This window comes from Pseudopipra pipra, chromosome 8 (genome assembly GCF_036250125.1).
Source record: "Pseudopipra pipra isolate bDixPip1 chromosome 8, bDixPip1.hap1, whole genome shotgun sequence".
In the NCBI taxonomy this organism is placed as follows: domain Eukaryota; kingdom Metazoa; phylum Chordata; class Aves; order Passeriformes; family Pipridae; genus Pseudopipra; species Pseudopipra pipra.
In genome coordinates this window covers 18,348,450-18,364,216 of record NC_087556.1, presented here as the reverse complement: position 1 = coordinate 18,364,216, position 15,767 = coordinate 18,348,450, and the positions used below count along the sequence as shown (strand labels likewise).

Below are 15,767 nucleotides of genomic sequence, written 5' to 3'. Positions count from 1 at the left end.
GAAAATAATGATAAATTACATATTTATTGGCCTGGAACCATGGTCAGTCACCAAATTGGTGTTATGGGAATCTCTGACACTTCCAGTACTTGATTTTTCAATATAAAAACCATATCTGTGTCCCAAATGTAAAAGTAGGAGTTAGTAAAAGTTACTTGTATATGCCTGAAAACCAGGCAACCTTAGGTTTTACGTGACAAACTGTTTCAGCAGCTCACTAATTTCTAGCCTGTGTGCTTCAGGGTAATCAGTGCAATTCCCAGGAAATCCATGAAGGTTTTAATGAGCCGTGACATGTTGAGTGCACAGTCAGCGTGAAGCAGTGCAGTGTGAGGAAGCTTTTGGCAAAGGCTGATGCACATAGATCCTGGCTCCTGAGGAGCCAGCTGCTAATCCTGACACTTGCCCAGGGAACTTGAATAGTGAAAGCTCTGTACCGCCTCAGTTCTGCTCTTTCTGTGTACAATTATTGTATTCATAATCTACCTCTATAAATAAATTTGCTAAATGAGTTTCCCATAGTGGCTTGTTTAGGATATTCTGTGTAGGTGTTTCTGCTAGAAGACTTCTGTTCTTGATTAGAGGACAGGGTAATCCCTAATTTTTCCAAGATCCAATTTTTTCATTATCACTGATCTTAAAGGTATATATCCCATGGTTTTCTGGATGTGTGGGTCAAAATCTTCACTTAGCTGATGCTTCACTTGTAGATGCTCACTCTTGTGATTTTATAGGTAGCATAAAAGCCTGAATCTATTCTTTTGAGTTTTAGAGCTACATTTTTACACTGAACTATCAATAGATATTTAGGAAGTGAAGCTACATGCTGACAAACTATGTCCACAGCAAGCTGGCAGAGTCATCCCAGTGACATCCATAAACAAAATTGGAGAGAGAGAGAGAGAGGTGATTATTCAGTTGAGCCTAAGGAAATTATGTTCATTTTATGTTTCAGCATCCTAAATAATACTTTTATTAAAAAATAATAAAAACTTTAATACTTTCTTACTGGGAGCTACTTTGTTTTTTTAATTTGGTGGTATAGTGTATTGCATGGCTATGCTCAAATTTTAAAGGAATTATTTTATTTTAATCCATTCTAAAATGTAAAGGCAAGTATCATGTTCTTACAAGGTCAAAGACCAAGAAAATTTGGTAAACTAAATGAAGCCAACTCTTTTTCAGTCACCTCTGCAACTCTATAAGCAAAACCAAGAGGGAATGGAAACTCAAGATTTGTAACAGGAAGAATATCTTTTATTAAGTCAACTAATGTAGCTAAAAATAAGAAACAGGCATACTTTTATATGTACAAACACTCTGGTGTGCACATAGATGAAACTGGATTTTTGTTAAAAAACGATGCACGTATTAAGATGAAGAGAGAAAAGGGCAGCTACTGCTAGATGGGCCTGGATTTTTTAAATTCTTTTTGCTGAAGTGCTCTTAGTATCATGGGTGATGAGACTCTTTGAATTGCCTGAATTCTTTCCACTGAAAACTTGCTGAGTAGTAGCTAGATATTTTGGAGAAATGAGTGCTGGGGAATGATGTACTGAGCACTGTGATGGAAGTAGCCCAGCAGCATGATGCAGTGGCTTTCAAGAGGTTCCTCCCTTCCTTCCCCCCCTCCCCCCTTAAACCACACACAAAAACACATCCTAGGTGGTCGAGGAGGCATTGCCTAGAAGTACAAAGTGCCTGAATTGCACATGTGATTGTTACACTGGGATGAAAGCTGAAGTTGGGACAAGGGCAGATCCTGCTGCTTCAGTATTTGTACTTTTTGAAAAGCCAATTTGGCAAGCAGCATAACAAGAGCCTAACAAGTGGATGGACATATGGGAAGGCAAAATAATTGTGCATTAGGAAGACTGTGCAGATGTGAGCTGAAGTAAGGGCGTAACTCCATATGGCACATTGCTGACCTTCAGTTGGTGCTTGAATGACAGTACGCGGTGTGGGTCGCACCATCTGAGCGATGCTGCATTGGGAGCGGGGCCGAAACCAGACAGAACTGGATTTACGCAGATCATCTGCCTCCTAGAAAACAATACAGCGGCTACCGACAGCTGTTGTGCCTGAGATCATCCTGGTACTGCTGCACCTTGCAACTCTGACACCTTCCCTGAAACACTAAGTGTATACCATGCTTCTGGAAAAAATATACTATTTCCACTACTAAACTGGGATGGCTCTTAATCCCTGTTAATACTCTGTGCAGGAAGAGCAGAGATAAGTGTGCAGGATACTTCATTTCTGTCCTTGTTCTCCAGGGTTTAAAAGCCTTTATATGCCTTCGGAGAGGAAATGACTTAATTCTTTCAAACAGAAAATATTAAAAATCCTGTGGTTAGCATGTTTATTTGAGAAACATCATGGATCTTTTTATAAACTAACCCCAGAGGGATCCACGTGTTAGGTAGAATAGCAGTGGCCCTCTGTTATTAGGAAACTGTGATATGTGGAGGGCTTCTTCAACCTAGAAATCCTTTGATGAAATACACTTGATAAGTCCAAACTACCACTTATGATTTAATATCATTTGTTCTTCCCTTTCCCTTTCAGCTGTTAATCCTAACACTGGCTAAGAGTTCAGCCTCATTTTATCAATGGCTGCTTGAAGCGCTCAGGAGGATTTGCTCCAGTATTCACCAGAAGTCTTTGATATATGAGATTGTAGGCTAACACCGATAATCTTTTGTGAGGAAGTGTCACAATACATACATCGATCTTCCAAGCCTCTATCTGTCAGACTCCCCCAACCCAACCGTATTTTTCCTGACACAATGCAGCGCATGGCCTTTAAATTACCCATCTGTCTGACAAATCAGTGAGTGTGGCAGAAACTGGCAGCAGTTTGACGTCGCCTATCACTTTAACTGAAGTGAAAGTAATGCAAACAGATTTATGGGATCCCCTTTGATTATAGACTATGAATATATTTGGAATTGATGTTTGGGAGAGAGACACAACAGAGAAGCAGGAAAGGCTTGTAGGCAAAAGCACTAGTGTTGGGTTTCAGCTTTGCATTTACTGTGAGGGAGATTGTTCTGTCCTAAATTTTTTCCTTCCCCATATGGTGCATCTCATATGAGTACCTCTGACCTTTTTCTTTTTTTTTTTTTTTACTTTTGTCCTGATTCTTTAACTGTTCTAAATTCATAAGTTTATAAATAACAAGGCTGAGTTTTCTTTAATGAATCTGATGTACAACTGTTAAATATATATGTAACATTCATTGCATGTCAGTAAATAGTGCTGAATTTCCAAATGTGCTCTGAATAGAGTTAAGCACAGCAGAAGACAAATAGATAAGAAGAAGGGCTGCTCACTGCAATGCTGGTGAGAACTTGAGTTCTGTGATGGAGTGGAGCAAAGCATTGACTTGGATTTTTTTGATCCAGTAGTTTATCTTTGTTGCAGAAGTAAGCAAGACCTTGGCTTTTGTCATTTGCCTCCATGAAAAGACTCTGGCCCCAGTATAGTATTGCCTAGTTCATGACCAAAGTCTGCTGTAACAAGCCTGGATTTTTAGAAAGGCAATTTTTTCCTACTCATGATGCTGTTGTTTAAGTGTAGTGGTGAATTGTGATGCTGGAAGCTGGGACAGAGAACTACTGAGTATGTCTCATGTGCAGGCAACAACATGCCCATTCAAACAACTCATGTCGGCAGCTGAGCTCTTGAATCCCCGAGCCATCCAGTCCAACTAAGTGGTAGGGTGGTACCCTTTGGGTGTTAGCACATTTGTTGAGTCATTTTCTGAGCTCTCTGGAGCTTACACAAGCTTCTATTGAAATGCTGCTTGCCTTCCTTCAGTGAAGCCATAGACTTGAGTGATTCCCTTCTTTTTAAAGAAATAGTTTTCATGAATAAAGGTGCAGGCATTGGAAGTCACTTAACAGAACAGATAGTTGTGGTGCTGCTGTGATGGTTTTTGCCTGGTTTCCTGGGAAAATTGTGATTTGTGGGTTTGCCACAGAAACTCAGCCTATTCCCTAAACACCTTCAGAGTTTTCTCATGCCGGACAGCACTGAGCCAAGAGCAATTTGTCACTGGTGTGGGTTCTTGTATTCCTGTTATCACAGCCATCGGTAGCTGGGGGGAATTGTGATCTACAGCTGCTTAGCTTTGAGATAAGTTTTCTATATTTGGAGTCCTTCTCCTGAATCTGCTTGGGGGATGTTGGCATAACCTTTAGCTTAATTTAGTTTGCGGATTCTAGCGTGCAACCTACCTGAGGTGTCTGATTGAGGTTGCCATGTAAGTTTTGAATTACTCAGGAGCCTCTGGCTGCTCCCCACAGGAAAGGCTAGGTGGTCTTTGGGGTCTGTCTGTCTCTCTTCCTGTCTGGAGCTTGGTTAGTGGGAACCTGTGCAAAGTTTTATTTTGGCTAAAGGAAACCCTGAAATATTTGCATTTAGCCTCTAGTTGACTAGGACATCCCCAGTGCATTTTTTTCAAACCCAAGCTACTCCTGTTTTAAAATTTCAATCTGCAGGTCCTGCATCCCACATCCATTCTGAAAACACATTCATTAGAGAGCTCTCTGTGCAAGTCCCACACCTTATTGGTGTTTCTGAGGGAAGCCACATCTACATTGGAGCACAGAAAACAGATGTACTATCCCAGTGTAATGTTCAAAGCATGGATACCAACCAGGCTTGGATCACTCTGAAAATGAAAGCTACAGCTTATGTCTTTGCTAATGTTCTTCCTCTGGTATAATCCTGTATGAGTTTTTTTCAAGCACAGCTTTGTCAGTCAGGGATCCCACTAAGGTAAGCATGACTTTGGTGGAGCTGTAACTTTGGGCATGTTCTTCGTAGCTTTAGTAGCAGAGCAGAGAGCACATGTGAGCCAAGTCATGCTGTGGTCCCTTTTGGTTTAAGCTAGTCCTAGGCTGTTCCCTGTAGGCAGGAACTCTGAAATTCAAGGAAAGCATTGGTTTCTAGTGCTGAGCTTTAGTACAGCATGGTTTAAATGTCATGCCTAGGACCCAGTGAATAATACTGGATGAAGTGCAGCCTGGCCCCTCTACTAATAGTCCCTTTGAGTATCTGCTGATGAGTCAAAATATCTTCTTTTTACAAATAATGAATTTTTCTTTACCTCTAGGGAAGATGCATAAACTTCACTCGTGTGAAATCGGATGGAACCTCTGCCCCTTACAGCCCGCCACCGAAGCTGCCACGACGTGACAATATTCCCCTCAACAATGCTCCAAGGATTTCTTCTTCTCCTGTGTCTCTGCAACCCCCTTCCAGGCAGCCACCTCCTGGACCACCGCCATCCCGAGCCCCTCCTGGACCTCCTCCTTCACGCCCACCCCCGCAGCCTATGGCTTAGAGTGCAGCAAAACCCTGATCGACACAACATGTCTCTTTGCTGAACACAGCATATTTATTGAGTATTGGTTTACAGTTAAAGATATCAGAATTTGTTGCTGGTCAGCAAAAAAAGAAGGAAAAAAAAAAAGAAAAATAGCTAAGTGTCAATTTTAGTATATGACTATATTTATACCACACGTGCTGAGTAAACATTCAGTGGATAGATTCAGAGCTATGGGATATAGAAACAAATAAAAATGATCATCTAGATACAGTAGCAGCTTTTGTATGTATACATTTGAAAATCTATTTAGATATGACGTTTGTCTGACTTGGTATGTCAGATCATTCATTAATAACTTTAGCTGGTATATGTGCATCAGTGGTTTTGATAGCTGCCACCTGCAGGTTGGTTAAACATAGCTCATTGAGGAATTTGCTTTCTTTTCCCTAACAGTACTGCATCCAGATGTTAGTATGGATCAATAATTGTAAAGATAACTTTCTGCCTTTGGTTCTGCAGGTGGAATTTCTATGAAAGTTATAAGAAGCCTACATAAATAATGAGGTAAAATGAGACTATGTGCCAATAATCTAGCTCAGTAATCTAGCATATAAGCGAGACACATTTTTTTCACCTGGAAAAATCAGTTTTGAGTCTACCATCTCAGCATATGTTTAGACTTGGTTGCATAGGATAACCACTGAAGGCCAGCTACTGTGTCTAAAAATCCAAATGTTGCACAAGACTTCAGTTCATATTTGTCCAAATTTCAGAGGAATTTTGAGAAAAGCATTTTGGCTAGGTGTTTAGTTTTCATTTACAGAAAATATAGTCCAACATGGAGCAAACATACATTCAATTTGAGCGTAGATGCTGTAATATGCAAACAGCGTGTGTTACTTACATCAGTAGCACTGAGGGACTGATTCTGTTGTTATTTAATTAGATAAATTTTCTTTTGATCTTACTGCCAAGCAGAACTAGATCCTTTTGTGATTCAAACATAAATTCCTCTATAAGCAGCTCTTTCTTTAGACAGCCCAGGTCCCAATAATATGTAACCTTGCAGTCTACCTGTGGTTGAGAGGCATGATGTGAAGTGTGAGTTTGAGCTTTTATCCCTGTTTCATATGTTTGGCTAGAGGATTTCCCAAACATTGTGGCTGTTCATCCATGACCTCAATTCTGGGTGTCATCAGAAAGAGATGTGAGCACCCACACAGAGGTGGGAATTTATGACGCGGGACTGTGGGTCAGCCCATGATTAGTGTTCACTGAGCAATACCTGAGTGGGTTGTGACCAGAGCATTCCCTAGTGAATCAAAATAACACCTGAGCTTGCTTTTTCTCCACCACTACCTATCATATTGTATTGGAGAGGGTAACTGCAAATCCCTGTGCTGGTTCGCTTTGGCACTGGCTGTGTTATTAGGATAGTTGTAGAATTAATGATATGTTGCATTATAACACAGCATATATCTATTTCTCCATCTGTGTGTGGGTGTGTAGCACATCACAGCAGTTATTGGCACTTAAGTCTAAGATAAAACACTAACTGTATCATGGAATTGGTCCAGATTTATGACCTTTTCATGCAGGTGCTATAGGCATATAAAGTTGTACTGGTACAAACAGAAATCAGGCTTAGTCTTTCCAGTGGAAGTCCCACTTGCAGAACGTCACACCAAGCTCTCATCAGTCTATGCTAATCACTGTGACATGCCGTGTGTATGCAGCTGAGGCTGTCAGATGTAAACTCAGAAGAACCACAGAGCCTCTTTCTCCTCTTGCACTGCTCTGCTCTCTTGAGTTATGCTCTTACCTCATGTGTATTGGTGCAGGTAGTGGAATTACAGTCATGGGTGCTAGCTGCCCCTGGAGCTGTTCCTAATTTAGGCCTGAGCCAGCAAAGCACTTCTGCATGTTTTAAAATGTCCTGCAGGTCAAGAGAAACTTCCTTATGCTCAAGTGCTTTGCTGACCTGTGACTTCATTGTGATCATAAAGGAGAATTGGGATGCACTCAACCCTATCCTCATTCTTTTTAGACACTTGAATAAGTCTGCATATTTTGGTTCATAAGAATGGATTTCTGTTTGGAAGAGAAAAAAGAGTGTGTGTATGTGTGTGCGTGTGTCTGTGTTTGTGTGTGGGAACTGTGTAGGTTTTTTGTTGGGTTTCTCTTCCTTTACAAAAATTGCTCGAGAGTGGCACTGCTATGAATATAAAGACCTTTTGCAGCCAGTGTGATACAAAGTCATCGCTTGTCTCTGTTTCTTTCCGGTGAAAGGTGAAACTAAAACAGATCCAATTTTCCACTGCAGTTCTGGTGAAGCTCTGCTTCTGACACCAGTGAAAGGAACTGGATGACTGCAGGGAGGGGGTAGGAACCTGGATGTGGGGGAAGGTGCTTTACAAGCAGAGATCATTGACTGACTTTATGTTGATTATACAGAAGCCTTTGGGAAATAACCTTGCTCAGTCTAAGACTAATTGTAATAATGTGTATGTACAGTTGAACCCAGCAGCTTCTTATATTGGTTGTAGAAGAAAAATTACCCAACAAATTTAATCAGGAATTGAAATAGCAGAGGGCAATAAAACTGATTCTTGTGCCAGGACAAAACATGGCATTAGAGTTCTAGCTGCTTGTGGGAAGACCACAGAAGACCACTGTTCTGTAGACACCAAGTCTCTTTATCAGCAGGCAGTGATGAGATTAAATCAGTGAACTGATGGGTCAAGAGTTTAGCTAATGAAAAAGGCCATGAGCCAGACTTTGTATTGTCGTGCACCCCTACAGATCTTGGAAAGGATGAGTAGAGTTGTTGCAGATTTGCATTGATGTTAATGTTGGTAAAATTTGACTCACTACCAGTAACAGTGGAGGTGTTGGCTAAGAGAGACCTTCTCACAGTCACATGTCCAACATGCCTGTTGTTTGCAGTTGAGGGGAATATTCTTTTTTGTTTTCCTGGGATCATAGTCTTGCAGAGATAACAGATACTAACGATTTCTGTGTAACTTGCAAGTGCAGCAAGAATAGGAACAGCTTGGGCTTCCAGGTGATCAGATATGATAAAGCAGGAAGCACCATGGATTTGAAAATTAGATTCAGCATAAATGGAGTTCCCTGCATGAATATGTAGAAAACTAAGCATTTGGTGTGTAACTCAAGTTTTGGCTGCAGCTTCTGTGACGGGAGCCCTGCAGGTTTAGTTTGCTGGTAAAGCAGGAAGAAGAGAAAGTGAACACAAACTGAATTGCCTTTGCAAAGGTGGGGGAAATGAATGTGCTGCAGTGGCTACAGAAAAGCCTTTTGGTTGTGTAGAAATGTAGCTGTTTGCAGTGACCTCAGGCATTGTAACAATGCAGTAGGAGAAACTGGTTGCTATTTTACTGTCTGTTGATCTTGATCTTTACCTGGTATAAATCAAAATAGGCCAACTGAAATCAAGGCAGGAATACTGCTGTCCATCAGCTGAGAACTGTCGCAAAATAAATGAAGGAGCAAAATCCCTCTAACTGGCTCCATGTTGCAATGTTTGTTTTGGTATTCTTGTATGTCAGTTGTGATTACAGTACTTACATTGCTAAGAAATGTTCTCGTGGTGGATGATTCCCTTGTATTTTCCAGTAGTTTGGAAATCCATGATTTGACACTTGCAAAAAGCGAGTATCTAATGTTTCCCCAAATCCAAGAGAACAATGTGGATTCAGGGGATCTTTGGCTCACACTTAGCACAGATGTGAAATGACACAAGGTGCAAAGCAGCAGGGAGGGAAACCCTGTGTGTTTAAAGATGATACAGAACCACATTGATCAAAGCATATTTATGGCCATCTTTCAACCTCAGTGCATGTGTTGCCATCTGTGAGAGTAGCCTGCAGAGCAGACGGTCCTAAATGTAAAAAAGAAAAAAAAGAAAGGAAAAGAATCAGCTCCTCGTCTGAAAGAGTGAGCATAACAATGAATGACATTATTTCATGAACTGTACCAGTTCAAATGCATGTGCACCTGGTGCTCCTAATGCTTTTTACTCCTGTTGGTCTTTAGACAACATGATCAGTAATATGCTTTCTCTCTTTAATCGTATGCTGTTTTTATTGTTATTACTTTGTTTTGTTGTGTTGTTGTTTGTTTTTTTAAAGAAACATTTCACTGAGAAAACAGCCCTACTTCTGTAAATATAGAGTTTAATTTGGAGGAGACAGCACACTTCTGGATGTTACTGCTGGACAGTTATTTATTAAAAGGGGCTCAAGGTGAATAAATAGAGGTGGCTCAGGATACACGCATGCAAGTGTGATAATGCAGTATAGCATTTTCAGTTCTCTGTAGTTTTGGGGTAAGGGGAATTTTTGGGTCATCCTAGTTTGTTTAGAATTTTGTTACTGATATACTTTTGAATAATGCAATAGAGATTCCTAACATATAACAGTGTAGATTATGATAGATTTTTCATTTAGGAGGAAAAAGGGGGAGTAGTGAAGGAGAAATGTTTTAGTTTTTAAGGGGGAAAAATATACTGTACTCAATTGTTTGTTTGTTTGTTTTGTTTTTGTTTAGAAAGATGTGTGTTTTCAAAACAGTGGGGATGTGGCTGATACACAGCTGGGGCATGGAGATGAGGGCCAGAGGGAGCAGTTGGATTTTTGAGGGACAAAGAAGCTTTACATGGGGGTATGGGTTTGTTACTGGTACACGTGCTACAAAGTTCTGTAACTGACATGCTGCTTCCATGTTATAATCATATAACCTTTATGCATTTTAGGCATGTGCTCCATTTTTCTGAGAAAACCTTGCAAATGTAATGCCTGCATGAAAATGTGGGAGATGTAGCCAAAATCTTATAATCCAACATAATGTAGTCTTAATGAATTCAAAATCAACAATAAAAGTGCTTACTGGTTAAACACTACAGAGAATTTCATTGCAGGGTCATTTTAAGAGGTGATAAGCTTCTCTGTCATGGCTAGGCTTTGCGAATGAAGATGTGAGTAGCTTGTCTGTACTGTCTTTCTAATCAGCTCAGCCATTGGTCAGGAGAAGAATGTGGAGTTGGGCAGTCAAATTCCCATTCCCAACTTGCTACTGATTCATTATTTAACTAGAGACAAGGGTATGTTCTGTGCCTCAGTTTCATGTTTCTGGCCTGAGAATTCCAGTCTTTGCCTAATTCAAAGGTAAGCCATTGTTTTTTTGAAACGGTAGACATGCTGAGTAAATTGGGCTGGAGTCTGGGCTCAACATTCATTTAGACATGGGGCAGGGGCTGAACTCATTGCTGATATCTTGAGGTCAGGCAACACATAGAAACAAAGTAAAAGCCATGCAAGATGCTAGAGCTCAAGATTTTAACAAAGAGAAATTTCATGGCAAAACCTACACTTCTGAAAACACTGAGGGCACCGGGCTTCAGATCAAACTACTGATTTTCAGGAGTCCTCTCAGAAGGACACAGGACTGGATCATAAGACCCCTTCTCCCTCACTGTCCTTGATTGTGTTTTTTTTCTTCTCTCCCTGCTTCTACTCCTTCCTCTGTATCTGTTCAAGCCCCATGGAGGATGGGGAGGGGGCACTGATGGAAACATCAGACAGGCAAGAAGGTCAAGGAGGTAGGCCACAAAAATCTCCAACCCCAGTAGGCAGGCTGCAATTATGGGTAATCAAGGCTGCTGCAAAGCTGCTGAGCTCTGCTATGCACTCAATCTGCCGAGCATGCCAGCCACAGCCCTGTGTGCAAGGGAAAGGAAGCTTGTCCTTGCATGCACGCAATTCCCTGAGCGCATGTGAGCTTCTTCTGCAAAAAGCAGTGAACACGGATTTTTGGGGGTCTGGTAGCCACATGAACTCATCATGGCAAAGCAGGTGGGACCTGCGTGGTGGCTGAGCCAAGCATCCCCTTCCCTCTTGGCAGCTCCAACTGGCTGTGCTATTAATGGGAACCAAAATCCTTGGCCTGGAGCCATGCTACTCCCTCATGAAGTCAGGGGCTCTGACAAAAAGCCCAGCTTGCTCTCACTCTGCTCAAGCTGGCAAGACAATAGTCATCCAGTATGGTTTTGTGGCCTTTGCTCTTTTTTGTTCTTCCCTCTGCTTCTTACTCAAAAAGCAGGCTCAGGCTCTTGGAAGAGATCAGATAAACAAAAGCAGTCCTGGAGCCAAAGCTCTGGGCACTTTTATTCTGCATTAACAAAAACCCAACACTGGCTGCAGCTGTGGCTGGTTAGGTTTATGCATGTCTGAGACAACAAAATTCAGATTTGACCTGAACTTTCCCAGAGACTGGAATGTGCAGATCCAGGTCTTTGGTTATGGACTTGTCTATAAATAGCTTCTAGTGCTGATTTAGAATCTTTCATCAAATGTACTTCACAGTCTCAGGAGTGATATTTACATGTTCACATATGCCAAAGTACCCTATTTGGCTGCATGGAAGTCAGCAACGAGAATTTCATTGGCTTCAGCAACCTGAGCCAGGAACTGAAAAAATGCTCTTTCCCCCTATCCTCCCATTCCTTAAGAAACCACAGGCAGAGCATGTTGCCCATGCTGGAAGTTGTCTGATCTTTACTCTGTGAAGATCAGCCTTTGGAATAGGACTCATCTGAAGTTTCATCTCTTTCTGCAACAAATTCCCCCTCTCCCTGCACATTGAGGGCCCTCCTTTTCACTGCAAGGGAGGTTGCACTGGAGTTTCCTAGCCAGGTATTACTCTGATTTCTGACTGCAGCACAGGAAAACTGTGAGACTATTAATGAGATGAACAAGTTCCCTGAAAGAAAGGCTTCCTCCTGGAAGGTTTTCCCTGCAACATAGATTGAGAAATGTTTTCTTTTAAGCTTCCAGAGATGCAGGATTGCATGGGTAAATACTTCGCTGAAGGTCCTTAGATAAGTCCATCTGTCTCAGCCACGGAGTCCACTCACTGAAGTGAGCTCTCCTCACACCAGCCTATCATTGCCATGTAGTAGCTGAGTTGCCCTTTGTCCATGCTGGTGTCCTGCATCTTGCTGATTCTGGGGCACAGACCATCTGTTTCTTTGTGATAGAAATAGGGGCCCTGCAGAAATGTCCTAGGTCCCATGACCCAGAACACCTCACATTGGATGTATACGCTTTTCTCTGATGGCAGAGGGATATGGATTTAGAGCACGAGTTTTCCCAGAGAACACAGGAACATAGCTGTCAAGACATAGCCACATGTAATAAACACCCATGTGTTTGCCACAGGTTACTACATCCAGCAACTCTTTCTTTACTGATCGTGCCTCGTGCATTGTTAGGGTAAAATACTAAATGCCCTCTAATGTTTTCTAGTCTCCATTTTTCAGTACATAGCAAGATGTTTTGAGCTAGAAGCAAGAGCCCCAAGATTCCCCTTCATCATCAAAGTCATATTTGGCCAACCAAAGCCAAGGAGAAAATATGGCAAGCATATGTGGCAGCTCATTCCCTTCAAAAGCACAACTGTTGATGCTTTGTGCCTCTCTTTTCTTATGCATCAGGAATAGCTTAGCTAGCAGTGAATGTGCCTAGAGGTAGGGGTTGGTCCTGGTTCAGCTTTGGGGTTTTTTTCCTCCTATTTTTTAATGGATTTCTGTGTAACGTATGTTGGGATCCTCAGTGATACAGGGATTCCAACACATCAGTGAGGCTGTTGGTTCCAACTTGGAAATGCCAAAATGTCCTCCACAGACATAGGTGCCTTCAGAAGGTAGTTAATAAGCCTTGCAAGCCATCATCATGATGACAGTAGACTTTGGTTTACCATAGTTCACCAGGAGACTCCTGCTCCAGGAATGCATACAGCCTCTCTCTGAGACACCATGAGTGACAGCCCATCTACCAGGACAGTCATAGAGATCCTGCTGGGGTTTGTCTCTGCCCAAGCTAGTGGGTGTGGCCAGGGACTACTCATGCCTTGAAGTACTTATCCTTCTCTAGGGAAAAAAGTGGGCGGGGAGAAACTGTAACTCTCTGCAGGCTCTGGAGTTCTCCAGCTCTCGGTCTATTTTTGCCAATACTAATGGTTTGCATTGCTGAAGTGAGTCACAAGTCAAAGTATGAAATAACTCATTTCCCTCCCAGCCATATGCAGGAGCAAAGGAGCAGGTCTGCCTCTAACCCAGGCCAGCTGGACCCAGCACAGTCCTGGGAAGAGCAGGCAGGATGCTTCCCAGGTGGCCTGAGGCAGCGTCTCTGCCATGGTCTCCTGGAAGTTTATCCGGAGGATATGTTTTTTGCATTCCTCATGAATCATGTTGTTCTCCTTTTCCGGAGTCACGCACAGGTGGCAGTTGTCTGCTTCCTGTGGGTCTGAATTGCAGTCTGCTGGTGCCAAGAGGGGCTCTGAGGGGTTGATGGAGCACCTCTGCATTCACCAACTCTGCAGAGTTGTATTTGTGGGATGGCACAGCCAGCACCAAGCCTTTTCTTCCCTCCTGTGAGGCTAGTGCAGGCAAATCAGGCTATGGCTGTTTCTCTGCCCTCCATTTTGTGCCTCAGTTTCCCTTGCTGTAAGGACAGATCCCAGCTCTGGCTATTTGAGCACTACAGCTCTGGACTCCTGGCCAAGCAGTTTCAGCAACTGTAGCTGTGGTGGCTCCTCTCACACTTGGCAGCTGCCAGCTTTTCTCTCTGGATACCTTTGCAGCTCTGCCTGGGGCAGAGAGAAGAGGCTGGAGAAGCTCCTATTGCTGGCCATCCACATGACTCATGTCTGGCATTCCAGTATTTTTGGTAGTTCAGGAGCAGCCCTAACTCAAGAGCAGGAAATAAGCATAAAAATAGCCTGTCGATGCGTTTGCAGCCAAGCAAAGTGCATGATGTCTCTCTGCCAGCATCTGGCCCCAGCAGCCCCTTTCCTAACCAGCTTCTGGAGAGCTGCACGCAGGGGATGAGCTGTGAGAAAGCTCTTGTCTCTGCAAGTCTGTTGGTGCTCAAGCAGCAGGCTGAGGTCAGATGTCACCCCGAAGCCTTTTGGATTGTTATTGTAGGGTTTGTCCAGTGAGGGCTGACAGAGCCTTTTGCAGCATGGATGCTGTGAGACCCACAAAGATGCTGCCAGAAGATGCTACTTGGCATGGCTGTCACTTCTGGAAGGGAAGCCACTGCACACAGGTGCTGGGACATTATGGCATATGGCCCCACCCCAGAGGGGCCATTTGGGGTGGCATCCTGGCAGCACTCAGAGCTCTGTTAAGGGCAGTGCTGGTCTGGGGCAAAGGAGGGAGGCAGCAGCCATGGTGGTGGGGACCACTGTAGGGCAGGACTCTGCAGGCTGTGTCCCACAGTGGAGCAGCCCACTTGGACTTCGCCAGAGCAGAGTGGGAAATCAGCCAGAACAGACTGGGAAACAGGCATTGCTTTAAAACAACAACAAAAAAAAACTGTTTCAAGCTGGTTTTGCTGTGGAAATCTTGCATAAACTGGCAGTTCCACTTCCAGCAACAGCCTCTTCTACTGCCCACAAAGTGTAAGTGCTGTCCTGGTGCCCTCTGTTCATCTGTCCTCTCTGGACCGTCTCACTTTCTGAGCCGTTGCAAAGTCCACATGCTTGGCTGGAACTTGCACAGTTACTAAGCAGGGGGAAAATCCATACTTACCCTGGTAGATCAGGATGCTTTTGCCCACAGTGCTGCCAGTAATCTTAGAAGGGAGTGTATGCAGATGCATATCTATGTGATCGAACTGCTTCCCCAAGACAGACACAGGCACACACTCAGGAGAGAGAACCATCTTCTGATACAAATGGGAATTGGAAATGGGAATTGTAAAACTCTTCTGGGATAAGAGTTTTCATTTGTTTCCCAGTTACCATTGACTTGGGAAGCAAAGGGTTACTTTTGCTGCCTGTATAGGAATTGCTCAAGTCTCTGCTGAGATCCTCAGAAACTCACAGGACCATAATCAGACCTAACAAGAGCAACCCCCCAGACATCATACAGTTTTTGCAGCAATATGGTGCTTTCACTAATGTCCAGCATTGGAGAAGATGACTGTCTCTGAAGCCAACAGCATCTATTGTTACGCATCTTGTACCAAACCACCTCTCTGCAATTAAAAATGGTCAGACAGCTAAAGGCTGCAGCTAAGATTCAATTCTTGGATTGGGAAGGATTCAATGTTCCTGGACCATTCAGTAGCAGAACCACAGCTAAGTAACTGTAACCTGGCAATCCCACTGCTCTGTGCTCTGTGTTTACACTGCAGGCTGATCCATGAAGGAAGCCTGGGACGTGCCTTGGAGCTGTCACCTTTCCTCCTTCTGGCGCTCCTAGGCCTCTGACAAAACCACTCCCTCTCCAGCTTAATTCATGCCTCTTTCCAGGCTCTCTCCTTCACCCTCCTCAGAGCTACTCCTTGCTTGGCCATACCCCTGCCTCCTGCAGCTGCCATGCAGAGCCAAGCTGGTGATGCAG

At 43.2% G+C, this 15,767-nt stretch overlaps 1 protein-coding gene across 1 annotated transcript in view; it reads left to right on the top strand.

Annotated features, from left to right (window-relative positions):
* ANTXRL (ANTXR like) overlaps positions 1–5,604 on the top strand; it is a 54,107-nt gene extending 48,503 nt beyond the window's left edge. The window contains exon 18 of the mRNA XM_064662784.1: positions 5,123–5,604. Coding sequence (XP_064518854.1) covers positions 5,123–5,353 — 231 coding nt within the window. The 3' untranslated portion in view covers positions 5,354–5,604. The remainder of the gene's footprint in view (positions 1–5,122) is intronic.
* The last annotated feature ends 10,163 nt before the right edge of the window (positions 5,605–15,767 follow it).